The following is a 19,415-nucleotide window of genomic DNA, read 5'->3' on the forward strand; positions in this document are numbered from 1 at the left end:
TGAACCTATCTCACTTGCTAAAAACATACATTATGGGGGCTTGTAGTAATCAAGCTGATGTGACAAAACTGAGGAGGTGTTCTGGTCGGATTGCTCTGCTCTTATTTGAAAATAGCATTTAATCCTCAGCAGGTTGGGTTGTGTCCAAAACAAACCCGAGCCTGAGATTTTGCTTGTCCTCCATTGCTAGGTTTTATTTACCGCTTTCATTTCACACTAGTGTTTCACTTAAATAACGCCAATGTGACCGAACCCCACCTGAACCTGAACATAATTTATAAATTTTTGTTCGAACCCGGCTTGAGCCTTTGGGTCCTGACGGGTCCCAACGGGCTCGGGTCAGCTATCCACACTCTAGCCGTTACATCATCTAATGATGCGTTCACTTGCACATGGCCAGTGGTGTTTTGTTCACTGAAATTGGGATCTGAAACACCTTGACAAGAAACTACCCAAATGGAATCAGAAAACAAGGAGGCTTCATACTAATGAGCAAATACACTTATCAAGCAGAGGGACTTAGAAATAAAGGCCTGGTACCCTCTGCAGTTGAGGTAAATAAAGGCCCCTGCCACTATGCATTGTTTGAAGTCATTGCTTTGGCATTCATTTAATCTCTCTCTCTCTCTCTCTCTCTCTCTCTCTCTCTCTCTCTCTCTCTCTCTCTCTCTCTCTCCCTTTTGTCTATCTGGCTTTGGCAAGTCAATTAGTTACATCATTCGTCACTCTGGCATGGCAGGAACAAGAGCCACAATGTCAACAATGCCTCTTTCTCCATCTCTCTCTGCCTCTGCCCCTTGTTTTCATGCCTCTGTGGCCCTCCACTACCCACTGTGCCACAGCATTCATAGATCTGCCCTCATTACCGAAACACGAAAGACAGGGTTGCCAGATGTTCTGAAATAAACAAGCAACCTTGGCTCTCAAAAGAAGCCTATGACAAGTGACTTTGTTCTTTTATTTCCCAAATAAGCACTTTCCTTCTGAAAAACAAAGATTATATGATAAACCACGAGTACATTGATCACGCATTGCTGAATGAGCCATGATGAACCTGATTTTCTAATGGACCTCCATGATGACACCAGCCGTGGTTGCTAGGAGATTTGTGGCACCGCAGCAAAGCCTTTATGTTATGCTTGATTTGATTATTATAAAATCAACAATGAGCTGTTTGTTTTTTTTACTGCTTTTACTTCAATCTTTTTCTCCTGTTTTGTTTGTTGACATATCTCTCTCTCTCTGTTCTCGTTCTGCCTAGTCTTTTCTATTTGTTTAATCTTTATCTCTGTCCACAGGGAGAACCAGGAGAAGATGATCTACTACCTCCTGTTGGACAGGAAGGAGCGATACCCCAGCTGTGAGGATGAGGATCTGCCACCCAGAAACGATATAGGTGAAAGCAAACGGCCTTTACAACCAATATTTACTCTTGACACAGATGAAAATTAGAAATTTTCACCACTGGTGAATCTCTCACTTAATAAACCCATAAAACCTGGGTCAAATTTCTTTTTTTCTTTTTTGGTAGAGAAGGCCTATATTTACATTAGTTTAGGGTGTATATACCGTAAAAAACAAACAAACAAACAAACAAACAAAAAACATTTTTTACTCTAATATTCAGTGTTAAAATCTTGTTTTTCTGGAAACAAGTGGAAAAGAGATGGATGAGATAATCTGATTTGTTTCAGTGCAACTTGAAAATTCTGCAAAACAAGTTTATTAGCTTTGAAAACATAAGGGTTTATCTTATCCCACTGGCAGACCCAGATTTTTCATTTATTTTAAGAAAAAAATGGACTTTAACAGTGAGTATGAGACTAAATGACTTTTTGAAAATGTAAAATGAATTTTTTACAGTGTAGCACAGTCTGCTGAAGTGTGACATTTGATGGAAAAATGCAGCTTTGACTGTAGCTCATTTTACAGACTGACAATATGTGCTAAATGAAGATTTTATATAAATTTTTGCATGTAGGTTTTTTAAATGGTATTTTTTATTTTGAAATAACAGAGTAATAAGAAACACCTAAAAATAGGAATTGAGATTTTTCCACTTCATGTTTCCAAATTCTCGTCTTCAGCCATACTGCAAAATGCTATCAGTTGTAGCTTGGAAAGGCTCAGCTAACCAGAATAAGCCAGCTAACTTTTAGCATATGCAAATTTAACAATGAAACTGATTTATTCCCACTGCTAATGCTAGCTTCCACTAGATACATTAATTAGTGCTCAGGTTAGACATGTTTACAAGAGGACAGTGATTCACAACCTGTTTTTTTTTTTTTTTGTTTTTTGTTTTTTTTTTTTTTTGCTGGCTAACAAGCCAACACTATCTAAACACAAAATGATGTGTACATGTCAGACATATCACTGGTAAAGTGATTAGTTCCCTGTCAAAACAGCAAATGAATTAATAATGTCTATTAAATTTTGAGGAGATGGCCAAGTTTAGCTTTTAGAAACTCAATTAGCTGTTGACAGCTGTTGCCCAAGAGCTGTTGACCTCCAGTATGGCTGCCAGATGGTGCCTTACGTCACTTGAAAGCCTTCAGAGGGAAATCACAGGGCCGCAGGTGGACTGGTTCAATTTACATTCGATATTTTAGGCATGTAGCTGGCACTCTTATCCAAAGCAAGCACTTGTTACACAAAGAAAACATGTGACCCGACTCGCACGCGCACACACACACACACGCACACACACACACGCACACACGCACACACACACACACACACACACACACACACACACACACACACACACACACGCACACATACACACACACACACATGCACACACACATTAATATTTATCTCCTCTCAGACCCACCCAGGAAGCGTGTGGACTCCCCCATGCTGACGCGTCACGGCCGGTGTCGACCAGAGAGGAAGAGCCTGGAGGTCCTCCCTGTAACAGAACAGGGGTCTCCCACCCCACCCCGCAGGGCCCTGGACACCTCCGCACACAGCCAGAGGTATAAACCAGCACACACATGCATGCATTGTCATACAGTGCACACACTAACACAGGTTTACCATTCCCTGCAAGTGCCAGAAGGTAGCTACAGGAAAAGGTCTGAAAGTCATGTTAAAGGGACATTTCACCCATTTTGAAAAAATCTAAAAATTATTTCACTTCTCCCCCCTAGCTGCTCTGTAGGACAGTAGTGGTGCTATCTTCCTCTCAGTGTCACTGAGTGCTGGATACTGGCTCCAAATGCTAACTGTTAGCCTCCTGCCATTGAGCTGGACTTCCCCCCAGCTAACATCCTAAGGCTAACATTAAACCATTAAACACTGGACAGCAACAGCTCTTGATTATCATTTGCATAGAAGTATATTTTCAAAGTAATTGAGTTCTTATTTTTTTTTAACTTGACATAATGATTAACACAGTCATCAAATGTGAGGGAGTAATGAACAAACAATAGAAAAAGAATTGACCTAATCTATCATTTGACTGTCGGTGTTAAGTGTTGCTGTTTGCTGTCTCTTAAAGGTCCCGCTCTGTTAGTGGGGCATCTACAGGTCTCTCCTCCAGTCCTCTCAGCAGTCCCAGGGTAAGAATTTTACTCTTTTCTATTCTGCTCTATTTAACTTTGCATTATCAAGTGCCGATCTGCTTTGTTGAAAATACAGGTGCCCCCTAACCATTAGGAAAAGGCAGGCAATCACTTGAGTCCCTGGCAGCTAGTAAAATTCAAGAAAAAAATGTAATATAAACTTATTTTACATCACTTTAAAAGATAGTGACCCCCCAGCTATAGTAGTAGTAGACTATTCTGTTTACTTGCTAATGTAGTATTGCCTCTTGCTGCTGCAGCATTAAATCAAAGCCAAGTTGCCCAGGTGGTGCAGAAAAAAATACAATCAGCTGTTGTTAGTGTTGCTGATGAATCAAAAAGGGTAAATGTTGCAGTTCAGGGGACCCCATGCTTGCTTGGCCTCCAAACCACTCAGTCCACCCCTGATCACATTATATAAACTGAAAGGGTGATTATAGTCTGGAGAGTAGGGGATTGGCACAGAAAGCTGTTATAATGAGGACAGTTTGCCCTGTCCATTCATGTCCAGTGTCTGTGGATTAATAGCATGCCAAATAATAAACTATACAGAGAGTAACAGGGCGAACAGTATTTCTGTGTGTATTATATGGTTCTATCTGCATCAATGTGCTTGCTTTAATAATTTTAGATGTGTCTGTTCTTACAGTGCCTTTGTCATTGTTTTGTTGATATTTTTTTTAATATGAAAGCCAGTAGATCACTCAGCTTTGTTATCTATATTTGAATGTTGGCTCATTATATGTGAGCAATGTTATATTGGTTAGGGCAGGATTTGCCAACTTTAACAGTTATAGTCGATAGTACAATAATAGCGACTCCCTAAAAAGACCATAATCAAAAGCTGACACTCTTTCAAGTCATATTCAATTTTAAATGTGGAATATAGATTTGTAAAGAGCCTGAGAAGTGCAATGACAACAAAAAACAATATTTTGAGGCCAGGATTTATTTATTTATGGCCATGAGATCTAACCTGCTCCCTCAAATTAATTAAGAGCTTCCAGGTGAGGAAGCAGGTCCATATCCAGAGATTCTAGGGGATCAGGCGAAGTATCAGGTTATTTAGCCTGTTTGAACGCCCTTGTTGAGAGATTACTGACACTTTTTTAGTGTTTTTCTCTGGCAAGCAGCTCTGCTTTTTCCTGCCTACTAGAGAAAAGCTGAGTGTGTGTGTGTGTGTGTGCGTGTGTGAGAGATAGAGAGAGAATGAGAAGAAATGTAGAAGAGGAAATGAAACTAATACGGTCTCTATCAAACTCCTGGCAGTTTTCTCTCCAATCACAAGAACATAAAAACAGTACTTTCCTTGCATATTTACATAGTTTTTGATTTTATTGTTAATTAAAGCCAGTTTTGTAAATTATTCCTGCGTTTAATTTGACACCATGTGATGTGTCTCCCCCTGCTTTACTAGTCTAGGTCTGTTTCAGAAGCTTTTTAGTTTTGCTGAGACCTAAATATCAGGGCAAACACTGAGTCCTTCTAATTATTGACTTAGAAAAGTGGTCAAATGTAAAGATGCTGAATGTATGATCAGTCTTCAAATGCATATCAAAAGAATCTTCCTGTTCTGTGTATTTTTTTTCCTCTGATAGCCTTAATTCAGCCTGTCACCAATAGCCACACCTTTTCCTTCATACTGTCTCATTCTCAGCCATGCACATTATCATTTCATAGATATTCTCTCTCCCTCTTTCTATCTGTCTCTCTCTCACACATACACACACACATTACACATACAGATCAGATTTTCAGATTCAGTCTTGAAGACAAATCTAGAAAGGAAACCTATCCATGAACCATAATTCATGATTCATTGCTGTCTCTCTCATCTCTCTCATCCCTCCATCCCTCCTTTTCCCCATCTCTCTCCGTCTTCCTCTGTCTGTCCAATCAGAGCCCGGTCTTCACTTTCAGCCAATCAGAAGTCACTTCCACCTCCGCCTCCTCCTCCTCCTCCAAAGACCCCAAACCGGGAAGTACCACCACCCCGCGGCCGTCCCGCCCGACACCTGACCCAAAAACCCAGACCTTGCCCTCCAAGGGCCCCACTGAACGGCCCCAGCTTCAGTCCATGAAGTCCCTCCCCCTGCAGGGCCCTCCCTCTCCATCCCCTTCCCCTTCCCCACTCCTTTCCCCCATCCCACGCTTCTTCTTCTTCCCCGCTTCCTCCGTATTCAAATCGGTCACCAAGAACGTCCACTCGTCCTCTAACTCTTCTGCCACCCCTCCCCCTGTGTCGCAGGTTACCCCGCAGGGCTCACCGCTGCCCACCCCCCTGGGCACACCTGTGCACCAAATCCAACACCCCTCCTCCACCACCCCTCCCTCCTCCTCCTCCTCGTCTTCTTCCTCCAGAGCGGATGGAGCTGGTGGGGCCTCGCTGTCGCTGACCCCGCCCTCCAGCCCAGGTGGTAGCGGGGGATTGGCCGCCTCGAGCTCCGCCCACTGGAGGACGAGGCTGAACTCGTTCAAAAACAACCTGTTGGGCTCGCCTCGCTTCCACCGGCGCAAACTGCAAGGTGAGCGAACATTTCCTCAGAGCTTCACCCACGACCGCAGACACCACAGACCGCAGAAGGATTATACTCTTGTTATCCTTTGGCCTATCACCATTATTTTATATGAAGAGTCTAAAACCACCAATATATGTATTTGCAGAGTATTATTTGCACAGTCAGAGTTACTAGTGTTTGTTCTGCTGCAGGTTTGCCCAACCGCACACAACTCATTAACTATTAAAGAGCAGCTTAACTCTTAATCGCATGAGAAAACTTCAGCAGTAATGTAAAAATGGAAAATTGTCCCCTTAAATATGATAGAGCCCTGAGTGCTCAAGCCATGTTGTGAAAAAAAGGCAGTTACGACCAAGTTACAGACAGATCTGATCATATAACCCCCCAACCAGAGGTTTCACCTCTTTGGTGGAAGTAATGATGCTTTTACGTTCATCAGTGCAGTAGGATGTCCCTGCAGAGGTGTTTTAAATGGATTTTGAGATTTTTTTTTTTTTAAATGTCGGAAAATCAGATGAACATGCAGCAGAACAGACAGTAGGAGCTTCTGACGGTGGCAAATACATTGATAGCTTTAGATTCTTCATAGTCATCAACTATGATAACACCTCAAATAGCTAGAGAGGTAACTGTTTCAATTTTAAGGATTTCAATACCCAGAAACCATGAAATGTGACATCAAGAAGTTGCAACCTTGCATCAGGTGATATCTTTCTATAAAAAATACACTCATCTTATGAAGTTGTTGATTTAGGCTGATAAGACAGGTGTATGTTTGCAGATAAATCTGTCTAGTGCAGTTCCAATAAAACAAAACCACTTCCACACTGCAAGATGACAGAGAACTGATTTACACCTTATCAACTGATGCAAACTGCTGTCTGAGATGATATTACATTGTAGGATGTGTTTTCCACCTGCAGGGTGAAGGAACATATTAAAGAAAACTTCATACACTTTTCATACACTCTCTGTTGTTTTGAACTCCAGGATTAATGGGACCGGTTTTGGAATTTTTTTTACACAATGTTTGGCCACTAGTGTGAACAGTTGAAATCTTCATTTCATCTTAATATATGAAGATATATCACCCTAAACTAGAAACTTTCCCTGCCTGTAGTCTTTGCCTCTGTTGAGGAGAGGACTGTCTGAGTGATGATCTGTAATTAGGACAATTAAATTAAAACTCATCAGACCTTGTCATCAAGATTCGCTACTGTCTCTTTTTTCCCTCTTACTTTTCTGTTGATCTCCCTCACTGTCTCTCTCTCTCTCTCTCTCTCTCTCTCTCTCTCTCTCGCTCTCGCTCTCCTGTTTCAGTCCCTACATCAGAGGACATGTCCAGTTTGACTCCAGAGTCCAGTCCAGAGTGAGTACACGCACTCATTAGCTGTGCAGTGTTGAAGAAGAGCCATTCTGACTGACAAGTGGCTTTGCTACCAATTCAAACAATTAGTAGCTCCATAATTTGCGCCACTGTCAGCCCCCCTTTCGTGTCAGCCCATCGGACCATCAGTCTGACTGTCCACGTGTACATCAGTCTGTTCAACACTTTACTCCTAAGCAAAAATCTATTTGGTCAATTCAAGTGAAATTTGTTGAGCACATTTATGATACCTAGAAGATGAACCCTGTTAGTTTTGGTGACTTAATGACTTTTGGTGTAGTGCCACCCTCAGGCTAAAATGTCTACTATGAACACAAGAGAGCACAAAACCTAATTAGCGAATTATGCATGGTATTTGGTATTTGGTCTCACAAGCAAGAGGAAGATTCCCCTTGCTTGTGGTGACTCTATGACCTTTTGTCTAGCACCACCCTTAAGGTAAAAGTTTGACTTGTACACAACATATCCATAAATGTAATGGATGGATTGTCCAGTAATTTGCTGAGTTCATTCACGCTCTCCAGGGAATGAACTCTATCAATTATGCTGTCATTACCCTTCCTCTGGCACTAACCTTTGGCCAAAAGGTCAAACTTGATATCTCACAACCTTTCGGGTAGATTGCCATGAAATATGAAATTTGGTGAACTCATTCATGATCCCCAGAGGATGAACCCTGTCTACCTCTGAACACCTAATATATACCTACCTCTTTTGTTTACACCCTTCCGATTGAGGCAAAATTAACTTGATATTTGTTAAGGCTTGATATTTCTTAAGGCTTTTCAGTGCCAGCAAAGTTATTCGAAATATATGTTCTTATTACCTGCACAACTCATTTCCAAAAAAAAAAAAAAAAAATGTATTAAAATGCAAAAATGAAATGGAAACTATTTTATACATCTGTATAACTTCCTCTTGTGTGCTCATTAACATCATTGTTAAGTTCAGATGCGGATACAGACTGAGCCTTCTGGCCATACTCTGTGTTCATTTCATCCATATTTGAGTTTTCAGGAAACTTACAGATACAAACAAAACACAGCAGTCCCAGCAGTGACGTATTAGTGCATGCACTGCATGTAATCTCAAACTTTAAAAACCATGTTATTTGTACACAGACTGAAGACACTGGGCTGGCTGTGCACAAGCTACTAAGCATTAATTTGTGCATATATCTCCTTTGTCCTATTAAATAGATATCTACCTGTTTATGTTCATTTTCAGACTGGCAAAGAGGTCATGGTTTGGTAACTTCATCAGCCTGGAGAAAGAGGAGCAGATCTTTGTTGTCATCAGAGACAAACCACTCAGCTCGATCAAGGCTGATATCGTCCATGCCTTCCTCTCCGTGAGTACAGCTGGCTGTAGATCAGCCTTGATACACACAAAAAAAAAAAAAACATACCAACAAAATCGTCATTGTAATATAACATCAGTCTCTTTCTACACCTGATTCCTCCTCTGTCAGATCCCATCCCTCAGCCACAGTGTGGTTTCTCAGACTAGTTTCCGGGCGGAGTACAAATCCTCCGGCGGCCCCTCTGTCTTCCAGAAGCCTGTCAAATTCCAGGTATTTTTTTTTTTTTATTATTATTATTTTTAATCAAGTCTGATCAACCTTTTTAAAGCTGCAGTGTGTTAAGTAAACAAGCGCTTACATGTGGAGGTAACACCTAGTATTATTGTCTTTTAAAACACTCAACTCACATCTGAACAACAGGTTTTAGAGATTTCTTTTTATCCCTCTATGAATTAATTCAATGTGATATTTGTGAACAGGTAGTTATTCAACAATCTTGCTCATTAATTTAAGAATGACCCTACAGTGGATCATTTTAATCACGAGTAGTTTTCACAGTAACAGTCAGAGGGTGCCTCACTTCCTGTTTCCTACAGGTGGACATTGCTTTCTCTGAGGGAGAGAGGGAGCGAGAGAGGGAACGAGCAGAGAGGGAAGGGAGGAGGGAGATGGGCATCTACAGCGTCACCTTCAGTCTAATATCAGGTAGGAACTTGTTTTAAGAGGGAACAGGGAGAGTAGAGAGATTTTCAAAAAAAGTAGAAGTAATTGCTTAGGCTTGCTTTAAAAGATAAAAAATGAAAAACGAGTGTACACAAGGTGAAAGTTTAGTAGATGTTTAAATTTCACCTATATCCATGTCATCATATCTATGTCAAATGACAAAAGTAAAGCATTTTCTTGTACATTTGCACTTGCCTGTGTCATACAGTTATTTTTGACATTAACAGCATTACGTTATTTTGTGCATTATTTAAAAACATAGTTATCTTTTTACCGCTCGGTCTGAAACTGGGCTACCGGCCTGATCTGAAGTGACGAGCTGAGCGTGTCTTCCCTCTTTGTCCAGGTCCCAGTCGCAGGTTCAAGAGAGTGGTGGAAACCATTCAGGCCCAGCTGCTAAGTACTCATGATCAGCCTTCTGTGCAGGCACTGGCTGGTGGGTACTGTCACATTTAGGGCTGCACCTAATTATTATTTTCATTGTTGATTAATCTACTGTTTATTTTTACAATTAATCAATTTATCATTTGTTGTACAGAGAGTCAAAATAATGACAAATGCTTCCTTAGTCTGACCAGCAGCCAATAAAACCCAACGTATTAACTTTATAATAGTATGAACAGAGAAATGTGATGAAATCATAGCTTCTTAGGGATCTGAGCAAAGCTGGAATCAGTTTTACTTGGTAAATGACCAAAATGCTTAATCATTTATTGAAATAATAATCAACTGATTTTCTGTTGACCTATCAGTTGTCTGAATAATAGTTTAAGACATTCATATGCTATACACACTACTAGTAGGCTTACTTATTTTAATAATACTAGTTTAACTACAATTTTTAACTGTTTTTAACAGTAAATTGTAATAATCTTATTATTAGTTTAATTTGGTTCACTCTGTTCTTTCCTGTATGTCTCTCTCTCTGTTGTTTCCTCACTCTTTCCTGCCCTTCCTCCTCCTCTCACTCTCTCCCATCCCTCCTCAGATGAGAAGAACGGCCAGCTTTCCCGCCAGCCCAGCACTCCTTCCCGCCAGAATTCCCGGCGCTCTGAAGGTGGATCGGACCGGGAGCGGGGGGAGAGGGAGCGGGGAAGTGACGGCGGGGGGAGCGGAGGCGGAAGCGGGAGTGGGAGTGGGAGCGTCCTCCAGCGGCGAGGCTCGGGCAAAGACAAGACCAGACTCCTCTCGTCGTCCAACGGGACACAGTCTCACCCCTGAAACGAATGTTTTTGGGAGAGAGGCGGGGGTGACCTAGCGCTGCCTCCCTCTCTCTTCCTTCCCTCTTCCCTTCCTTCCTTCCCTCCCTCTTTCTTTCCTTCCTTCCTTGCTTCCTTCTGTCATTCCCTAGCAATGGGATGGAGGAGGGCGAAGTTGTTCCTTGAAGCTGGATCGACGGTCAATTTGGTGAATTCCCTAAAAACGGCTCGGGCGTTGCACTGATCTCTGTTCGGTAATCAAGGGCAGCTTCACCCCGGAGGGATGAGTCAGAGACAACACAGCATGTCAAAAAAAATCTCGACAGGGAATGCTCATCAACCCATACCGACCGTTCAAAACGGCACACCGCCCCTCTACCGACCAACGAGAGGCCGCACAGGTTCAGAAGACGCCCATCGACCAGTCGACACAACACACGAAACTCTGCTGACCAGTGACAGTCAACTGTCACCATGCTTCACAAGCGCCGCCTCACTCAGCCAATCACGTTGTCTCCACAGCATCACCGGACCAGACATGGCTAGTCACATGACAGGAAGACAGCTCTCCCCTCTTCTCCTCACTTGCTAACGGAGGGGACAAATAAGAGGAAAAAAATTTAATGTCGAGCAAAACACCAAAACTAGGATGTCTTTGTTTTGAGCAAGGAAGGACAGACTTAGACTATAAGACACTAACAAGAAAAGTCTTAATTCTGACTTGCTGTTGAAGTGGGTTTCATCTCTGAAAATACCCAGCCAGCTTAAATGCTGTAAGAAACTGAAGCGTCAGACAGCTGGCAGAGGAAGATAAGTAATCAATACTTTACGTAGCTCCAAAGATGCCAGAACAGTTTGTTGGAAATCAGAAATACGACAGCCAGCCCTCTCCCTTAGCTTATGAGAAACAATTATTTCTGAATAACAGTGATATAACTATGATACCATATTGCCTTTAACGGAGGAGAACCAGTGGTGTAGCTCATTAGATTTAGCCCCATTTTGCAGACACCGCTCACACCATAGATAGACGGAAACCTCGCACATGGAAACTCCCACCGAAAGAGATTTAGATGCATATATAGATAGAGACAAAATGGAGGACAGCTAGCTAGAGACCCTCATTTTGTAGGAAGGGATCGTCATTGTGTGATTTTGCTTATAGATGAACACCTGTCGAGTGAAAAGCGGGGACTGAAAACCGGGAGATGACAGGCTGGTCCAACAGGACGGCCAAGATTGCAGCTTCTCAGATCCACGATTCAGCAAACAAACCCCTTCCTGTCCTCATTTCTGGCTGATGAGAGGCGCAGAATGACGCTGGGCGACACCAAAGCCTCCCCCGAAAAAACATCTCAGCAAACTTTGTCTGTCTGAGAGAAGAGAAGGCAGGTGGAAGGGAAAAAAGTACTTTTCACAAGAAGGGAAACTTGGAAGATAGAGAAAGAGACTGTCCAAAAGAGAGAAATGTTGTCGTAAAACTCTGCACACGTACTGCCTGCGGGGGGGGGGAGGCGGTGGAAAAATTAAGCCACACAAAAAGAATGAAAGTCTGTATGTTTTTTCCCATCCCTTCTTATTTTTCCTCGGGGGTTTCTGTTATTTTTGTTTATTTATTTATTTTTTGCCACCAGCAATGCAGAAGGCGACAATAACCAAGTGAATGTGAAACATTTTTTTTGAAGTTATTGCAAGAGTGTGTATTTATTTTATTCCATATACTTATTGAAAATGTATGTATTTATTCTTTTATTTATTCATTCATTCATTCATTCATTCATTCATTCATTCATTCACCATGTGTTTGTTCATGGCCGTTTGATCATTTGCTTCATTGGTTGAAGTTGAGGAGGTGGGACAAGATGCACAAGACAAACCTGAACACTTAATTAATTTAATTTAATTTAATTTAATTTATCTTGCATATTTTTTTTATGTTCTGGAAACTAATGCTGCAAAAACACCACCACTTCTAGCTTCATGTTACGTTCTTCCATCTTCTTCCAAAATTGTTTCTTGTTGCTCTTTGTTTACTTGCGATGTTTTTTCACGTCTCAAGATGAGACAAAACCCACACGTGCACACAGTGAGAGGTTTGCTGCTTGTGGAGGACTTTATGGGGTTGACAGACAGGCGTAATTTCCTTCTCGACATGGATACCCATCGACACTTAGTAATTCACTCGTTTGTTCATTTGTGTGTTCATAAATTCAAAATGCAGAGTCATTATTGACACTCGAAGCAAAAGAGAGCAAGAGGGGAGTTGCTGCTGAATTGCTTGTGTCTTACTCTGCTGGAATGTTATGGATAAGGGTAAAAAAAATTATTTGAGCAAGTAAACCTGTGAGACACAAAACACAGGCCTTTGAAATCAGACGCCCCTTTGTTCGTCACTGATTTTTGTCAGAATTCAGAATTAATGAGCGTGTTGCAAAAACCATGACGCACCGTCCTAAAAACAGCAACCGCAAACACATCAGATGTAATTTCCTGTCATATTCTTTATCTCTGTCTAAACTTTACCATCTTTCTGTCTTCCTTTTTGTGTGATCCTTCTAAAAGCTGTCACCCCACCACACACACGCACACACTGAAAGCAGAATGCAACAGGTTTTGCGATTTTGCTGTCCCGTTTACTCTCTCTTACTCCCTCTTTGTCTCAAACACACATACACACACACACACACCCTCTCTCAGCTCCCTCCTTAACACACCCACCCAACCATTGAAACCATGGCATCATCACCTCCCTAATTAACTTTCAATAGCCTCTTCACACGGTTCACACACGTCACTGAAACTGCAAGGAAACAGCATTGATTTTTTTTTTTTTTTAATTCTTTTGCAGATGTCCGGAGGCACCCAGTTACGCTATGCGATAATAAATGTATTGATTTGCAAAGAACTGGGATACGCTATTGCACTCCAACATCCCGGGGGCTGTTTACACCTGGAATTAACATTCAGATCCAAATGAAACTTATAACAAAAATAATATCCTGTCGGTTTAGGGTCCGCACACAATTTGTGTAAACATACTAAGAAGGATGTGGTTTTTGAATAGTTTTTAATGGTTTAGGAAAATTGGTGCCTAAGGTAGTGTCCACACTAAGCTGTATGCATTTGAAAACACTTCTTTTTCTTAACTAAACTTGCATCTGCCACATATGACCCACCCTGTTTGAAAACACTCTCCAAAGTGTGTAAATATGAAAAAAACTGGTCTGGTGATGTAATGTGGAAGGGGAAAAGTAGCTTTTTGAAAATGCTGACATATGATTGTCATGTGATCTAGGCTGTGGTCTAGTATCAGGTGCTTTAAGAGTTTTGGGGCATTTCAGCGTTCCATCTGCACAAAACATGTTTTTCAAGTGTGGACATAGCCTAATTCCTCCTTGGCGTATTCCCTCTTGAGCTTTAAAGTGGCGCAGCAGGCTTTCTCGACACACTCATGATCCATTTTCAGCCTCTGTTGGGTTTTAGTGGCGGGTGAAGACGGTCTTTCTTCTTGTGAAATCATCTGCCCCGCTGTCTTTTCGCCTCCCTGCAGAACAGGGCCCCATCCCGGCAGTAGGGTGCATACATACAGAAGGTCAGAGGTCAGGGCGGTGTAGAGTTACACACACACACACACACACACACACACACACACAAGAAAGATAATGTTATGTCATAGAGCTGCTTTTTTTGGCGCCAAGTTCACCTTACATCCACTTTTAGAACGAAAGAAAGTAGAGAAAGAGGGCAGGAGAGGGAGCGGAAATGGAGAAAATGCATAAAAGAAAGAACAGAGGAATGAAAGAAAAAGAAACGAGGGCTGGTGCAGGCTCAGGCCCCTCAGAGCAGATTCTGCGTAAAAAAAAAAAATTTAAAAAAAATCAGGATCACAACGGGTAGCTCGGCCTGGCACCCATTGTGGCCGAGACCCCGCTCTCAAAACTCTCCTATTGAAAGAGAAAGCTCCCCCCTCCCTTCTCCTTGCATTTGTCAACCCCGCCGTCCCCCCACCCTCCACCCCCCTTCCCCTCCTCTTTGTATCTCTTGAGTCCTGCTCCCTCCCCTTCATGGACTGCATATACCTCACCCCCCTTATATAATCACTCATCCTTCTCCCTTGTATACATTTTATACACTGTATACTTCAACGTAGACGCGGGGTACGTTTGTATACACTGTATGCCTGTCTCTGTCTCCATTGTATACCATCCGTATCTATGTATCTCTCACTATCTTTTATCGACACTGTAGTCACCGTACGACTCTTCTTCTTCTCATCATTAGTGCTCATTCTTCCTCTCCAGTTATGATTGTATGGCTATGATCTCTCGTCTCCCACCCTCCCCTCCTCTCCCTCCCTCCTCACTCACCCCCGCTACCCCGCCCTCGTACCTTCCCACAATCTCACCCCTCCTCCCATCCACTCGCACAGTACAAAAAAAAGTAAATTAAAGTTTTTTGGTTCTTTTTTTTTTTTCCCTCTTGAGAAATTTGTGAAATCGGAAACTCGGGGGAGGGGGGGCGGTCGAGAAAAACAGCAAACAAGATGATGACGATGACGACGAAGAGAAATGTCTGTAGTATAATTTTAAAAAATGGAAAAGTGCACTATTATGACAATGATTATTATTGCCTGTGAGAAATACTGACCAATAAACGACAACAGAAATATGTGTGTGTGTTTCGGTTTATGGCTATTCAGTGTCTTACTTTACAGCAGTACAGCCCCCCCACCCCCCCCACCCCCACCCCCACCCCACCCCACCCTATAAAAAGTTATAATGTTCTGAAACTACTCCTGTTCCTGTATAGCTACTCTACAGTAAGTTTAAAGTGGTCTTAACATACTTCATGAAATGTTGTCCACTTGGTTATTCTTAATGGACCAGTTTTGCTTTGGCATTTCTATTAAATCCCAGAATTAATAATAGGAATGGTATTGGTTCCTAATGAAAAGCAGGAGATGATTAAAAATTTGTTCTTGAATTTTTCTTGTCAAAATATATGTTTTCCTCACATAGTTTTACTCTGGCTGGTCTAGTTTTCCAAGTTGGGGTTTGTGGTTGATAAATAGGTCAAAGGGTAAATCAGAAATGGGGCATGCTTGCAATCATGTTGCCCAGCAACACACATACAGTTCAAACTATGAAGATAGAATTAAAAAAAAAAAAAAAAAAAAAAAAAAAAAACATGCTTTAGAGTAAATCTAAGAAACACAATTTGGGTTACAGCTATTTCTCTACTTTATTTGTATGCATTTATTTATTTATTTATTCTACAGTGACTATAATATGTAAGTTGCACGCTGTTCCCCCAGTTTCCCGGCGTGCCACAGATGGGTGGCAGCCTGACTGACGTCACTGCAGAGATGAGGAAAAAAACAAAGAGCATTCACTCTGCTTCCTTCCAGCAGTCCTAACCAGATGTGTCCGGCATACATCACACATATCCCCTCTGCCACAACTGGACTTAACGATAGAGTGGGCAATTTTAATGTGAACTTTGTATTTTGCTATTTTACACTTATTTTACTTATTTTATCCTGTGTCTATCTCAATACCTCTTGTCTTGAATGAGTCTTGAATGAGCTACTGGATATTTGAATTTCCCTTCAGGGATGAATAAAGTTTTATCTATCCATCTATCTATCTACTGTGAAAGGCAGGATAGAAGAAGTTTAACAAATTGTGGTATTGTTTATCAGATACCGTGCAGTTCAGATGTATTACATCATAGTTAAATAAATTTGCCCTCCAAAACTCCTTAAGTTGTATCTAAAAGTAAAATTGGCTGAAAATACCATCATAAGAAAAGCAATTTCCTAGTATACAGAGTTTCATATTGTCATAGATAGATTAGGCTTTAGGCACAAAAAAAGTATTTGAGGCAAATGACATCCAAACCTAGTTTGTGAGAAAAAAAATCTGTCACCCTGCATTCATGTGACACCAGATCATCAAGCCTACCATGATTTCAATTTGAGATATTTACAGTTTTACTCTGACTAGTCAAAACTTAATTTTATCTAAAAAGGATAATGTACCAAGCCTACCTTGACCTGTGGTAAATTAAAGATTTGTTGGAATTATGAGTGGTCAAAATTATATTGTAGATATCTCGAATTACAGCTGGACTGGAAATGCCACCAGCTAAAAATTAACTGAAGATATCTGTCATGCAAACTGCAAATATCCTCAGCTGCATTTTAAATTAGAGATCCTAGATGCACAAATGGCAATAGTACTATGAATCTTACAAGAGAAATGTTAATCGAGATAATAAAATATAAAATGTACAGAGATATCTGTGATGCATATCCACTCTTGCTAATAAATGTTAAAAGAGCTGCACTTGGCCGACAACTCAGAGTTCAAGCTGAGGGAGGAGCAGAGCATGTGGCTTGAGGGGTAACGCCTATTTTTCTGAACCAAAACTTGGGCGTTTTCTTGAGCCGAGTGAGCCGTCTTCCCAAGCGCACTCGATCTTCGCAGAGCTACCGTGATTGCCGTTCTCTCTGCAGACACTGCCCACTTTCTCTGCACCCGGTTGGGCAGGACTGGCCAAGGGAGGGGTACGAGCAAGACGCACCAAATCCTTCTCACCGAGAAAACTCATCTAAAGACAACACAGGTGAGTTTCAAATCGGTATTTAGTCGACTATCGCCATAGGCATACTGATATTTTGCTCAGGTTTATAAAGCTCGGCTCGGTTCTACGGAGGGCTCTTGTTTTTGTGCTGAGCGCGATGTGTGTGGGAGATGCTGGACCAATGAATGGAGCACTGTTCGGTCAGGGCAGATGCTGTTACACTGAACATAGGATGCGTTTGGTGGTCGATTCGCGCAGATCTTCATCAGTGTGTGTTGAAATGCTGCTGCTGCTGCGCGCGTGTGTGTTGCTTTCCATCCACACAGGGAGGAGGCGACGATGTGAGGGTGATGATAGCAGCCGAGATGCATCAATCAACTAATTTCCTTGTGGTGTAACTACATTTAAAAGATTAACACTGGCTCATGAATACAACATTTTTCGGTTAAATATCTGTTACCGCTAACCCTCACGGGGCCCCTACAAGTCAACAGAGCCTGTAAGGAAGTAGCGTAGTGAGGGAGTGAGTGAGGGGGGGAGGGAGGGAGGTGAAGATAAATGACAACTTGCACACATGGACTTGAGAAGTCGGCTGCTTGAAAGTTTGCCAAGTGGGAATCTGACCTGACAGCAGCTCCACAGCAAATAGGAAAGACAAATAGCTGATTCTTAGGTGAGTCGTACAAAGACAAATATCACAACAAAGCAAGCTGGCTGAGTTCGGGTATGGATCTTGGTGGAAAGAGAGCGACAATACAGACGAAAAGTCACTGGATTTGAAAGCTTAGCGAGCATATTTGGCTCTGCTGAATGTAGCAGGGAGGGATTCTGTGTATTTTCTTCGTCCTCTGTCGACAGAAGAGCCAAAGTTTGTGTATTTACTAGCTACAGACCTACTGACATTTATCATTCTTGAATTGGAGCTAGCATAAAGTCGCATGAGTGTTTCTACTTTTTCCCGCCGTTTACAGTGCCGTCTGTTTACTACGACTGAGTGAATGAATGAATGAATGAATGAGAGCCTGACTTACTTCGAGGTCAGGCTCGACCTGCCCTACTGCTTTTCCCCCCAATATGTAAAAGCCAAAACAAAAAAAAAAAAAAAAAAACAGATTTGCGTCTCACCGGATAGGCGACTACCAGCGTCACGCCTGGCTGGTCGGACTAGTTTTCAGTCCAGTAAAGCAGCAAAGGGAAATCATAGGTTTTGTCATGCAGCACACTGGCAGAACCTGTCTCCATTCAACATACTGGCCTGCACAGCTTTGCTTTCGTGGGAAAGTGAAAGTTCATGTGTCAGCCTACTTTATGGTGCTGATGCTCACCACTTGGAGGTCACTGTGCAGCCCTCCTGTTATTTAACATCACTTTATACATTGTCGGCATAGGCTGTTTACCAAATGAAAAGCTTTGAGAAGGCTTGCTAGTGAGCTATCAGTGTTGAAAATAACAGGTTTGATTAAAGCTTAACTGGGAGAGTGTTGGGTTGCATAGTTCCCTGGGTGTTATATTGTATTTGTGTTATAAATTCTGTATTTGTGTCTCTACATTCACTGCCACAGTGCAGCAAAACAGCTCCAAAAATAACACTTTTACCACATAAATGAACATGAACAAAATGGATTATGCCAGTATAAGTTTTCCTGCCAAGTCAGGAAATCCTCCCTGAAACTTGATGGCCCTTCCTGTCTGGCAAAGTGGAGATAAGTGGGTTTGGGCTGAAGAAGTGCATGGAGGCAGACAGATGGAGAGATCACAGCAGAGGGGAGATGGGGTGCCTCACCTTGCATGTTTCACATGTGATCTCCCCAGTTTCACTGCTTGTGTTTGAACAAAGCTTGAGGGAAAGATGGCCTTGACAAAACTGTGAATTAACAATTATTTGAGAAAATCCTATTTGGTCATTTCTGGCGCAAGGTTACTATGTGGAAGTTTCCTGCAGATGCTACCTGCCGGATCTACTTTCCAATTCAAATTGGAAAATAACTAGAAAAGCCCCAATTGATATCCTCAAAATATGGGTACCAGGACTTGTTCATTATATTGGCATAATCCACTTTGTTCACATTTGTATATGCATTAAAAGTGTTATTTGCTGACCTTTTCGATGCTCTATTGGAATGAATGTAG

General features: G+C 41.8%; 2 protein-coding genes across 3 annotated transcripts in view; both read left to right on the forward strand.

Moving 5' to 3' along the window:
* Positions 1-15,368, forward strand: part of brsk1b (BR serine/threonine kinase 1b) — a 34,302-nt gene extending 18,934 nt beyond the window's left edge. Inside the window, exons 11-20 of the mRNA XM_030057202.1 lie at positions 1,299-1,396; positions 2,831-2,981; positions 3,506-3,566; positions 5,470-6,094; positions 7,409-7,457; positions 8,703-8,826; positions 8,947-9,048; positions 9,375-9,483; positions 9,848-9,937; positions 10,490-15,368. Coding sequence (XP_029913062.1) covers positions 1,299-1,396; positions 2,831-2,981; positions 3,506-3,566; positions 5,470-6,094; positions 7,409-7,457; positions 8,703-8,826; positions 8,947-9,048; positions 9,375-9,483; positions 9,848-9,937; positions 10,490-10,722 — 1,642 coding nt within the window. The 3' untranslated portion in view covers positions 10,723-15,368. The remainder of the gene's footprint in view (positions 1-1,298; positions 1,397-2,830; positions 2,982-3,505; positions 3,567-5,469; positions 6,095-7,408; positions 7,458-8,702; positions 8,827-8,946; positions 9,049-9,374; positions 9,484-9,847; positions 9,938-10,489) is intronic.
* Positions 15,369-17,189: 1,821 nt separating this feature from the next.
* Positions 17,190-19,415, forward strand: part of cpt1a2b (carnitine palmitoyltransferase 1A2b) — a 57,011-nt gene continuing 54,785 nt past the window's right edge. The window contains exon 1 of one of the 2 annotated variants that reach the window (XM_030057203.1): positions 17,190-17,327. The gene's annotated coding sequence lies outside the window, so the exon portion shown is untranslated. Of the gene's footprint in view, positions 17,328-17,850; positions 17,959-19,415 lie in introns of those variants that run through there. The other variant, XM_030057204.1, reaches the window with a different exon arrangement.

The sequence above is a fragment of the Myripristis murdjan genome, chromosome 8, assembly GCF_902150065.1.
Source record: "Myripristis murdjan chromosome 8, fMyrMur1.1, whole genome shotgun sequence".
NCBI classification, from domain to species: domain Eukaryota; kingdom Metazoa; phylum Chordata; class Actinopteri; order Holocentriformes; family Holocentridae; genus Myripristis; species Myripristis murdjan.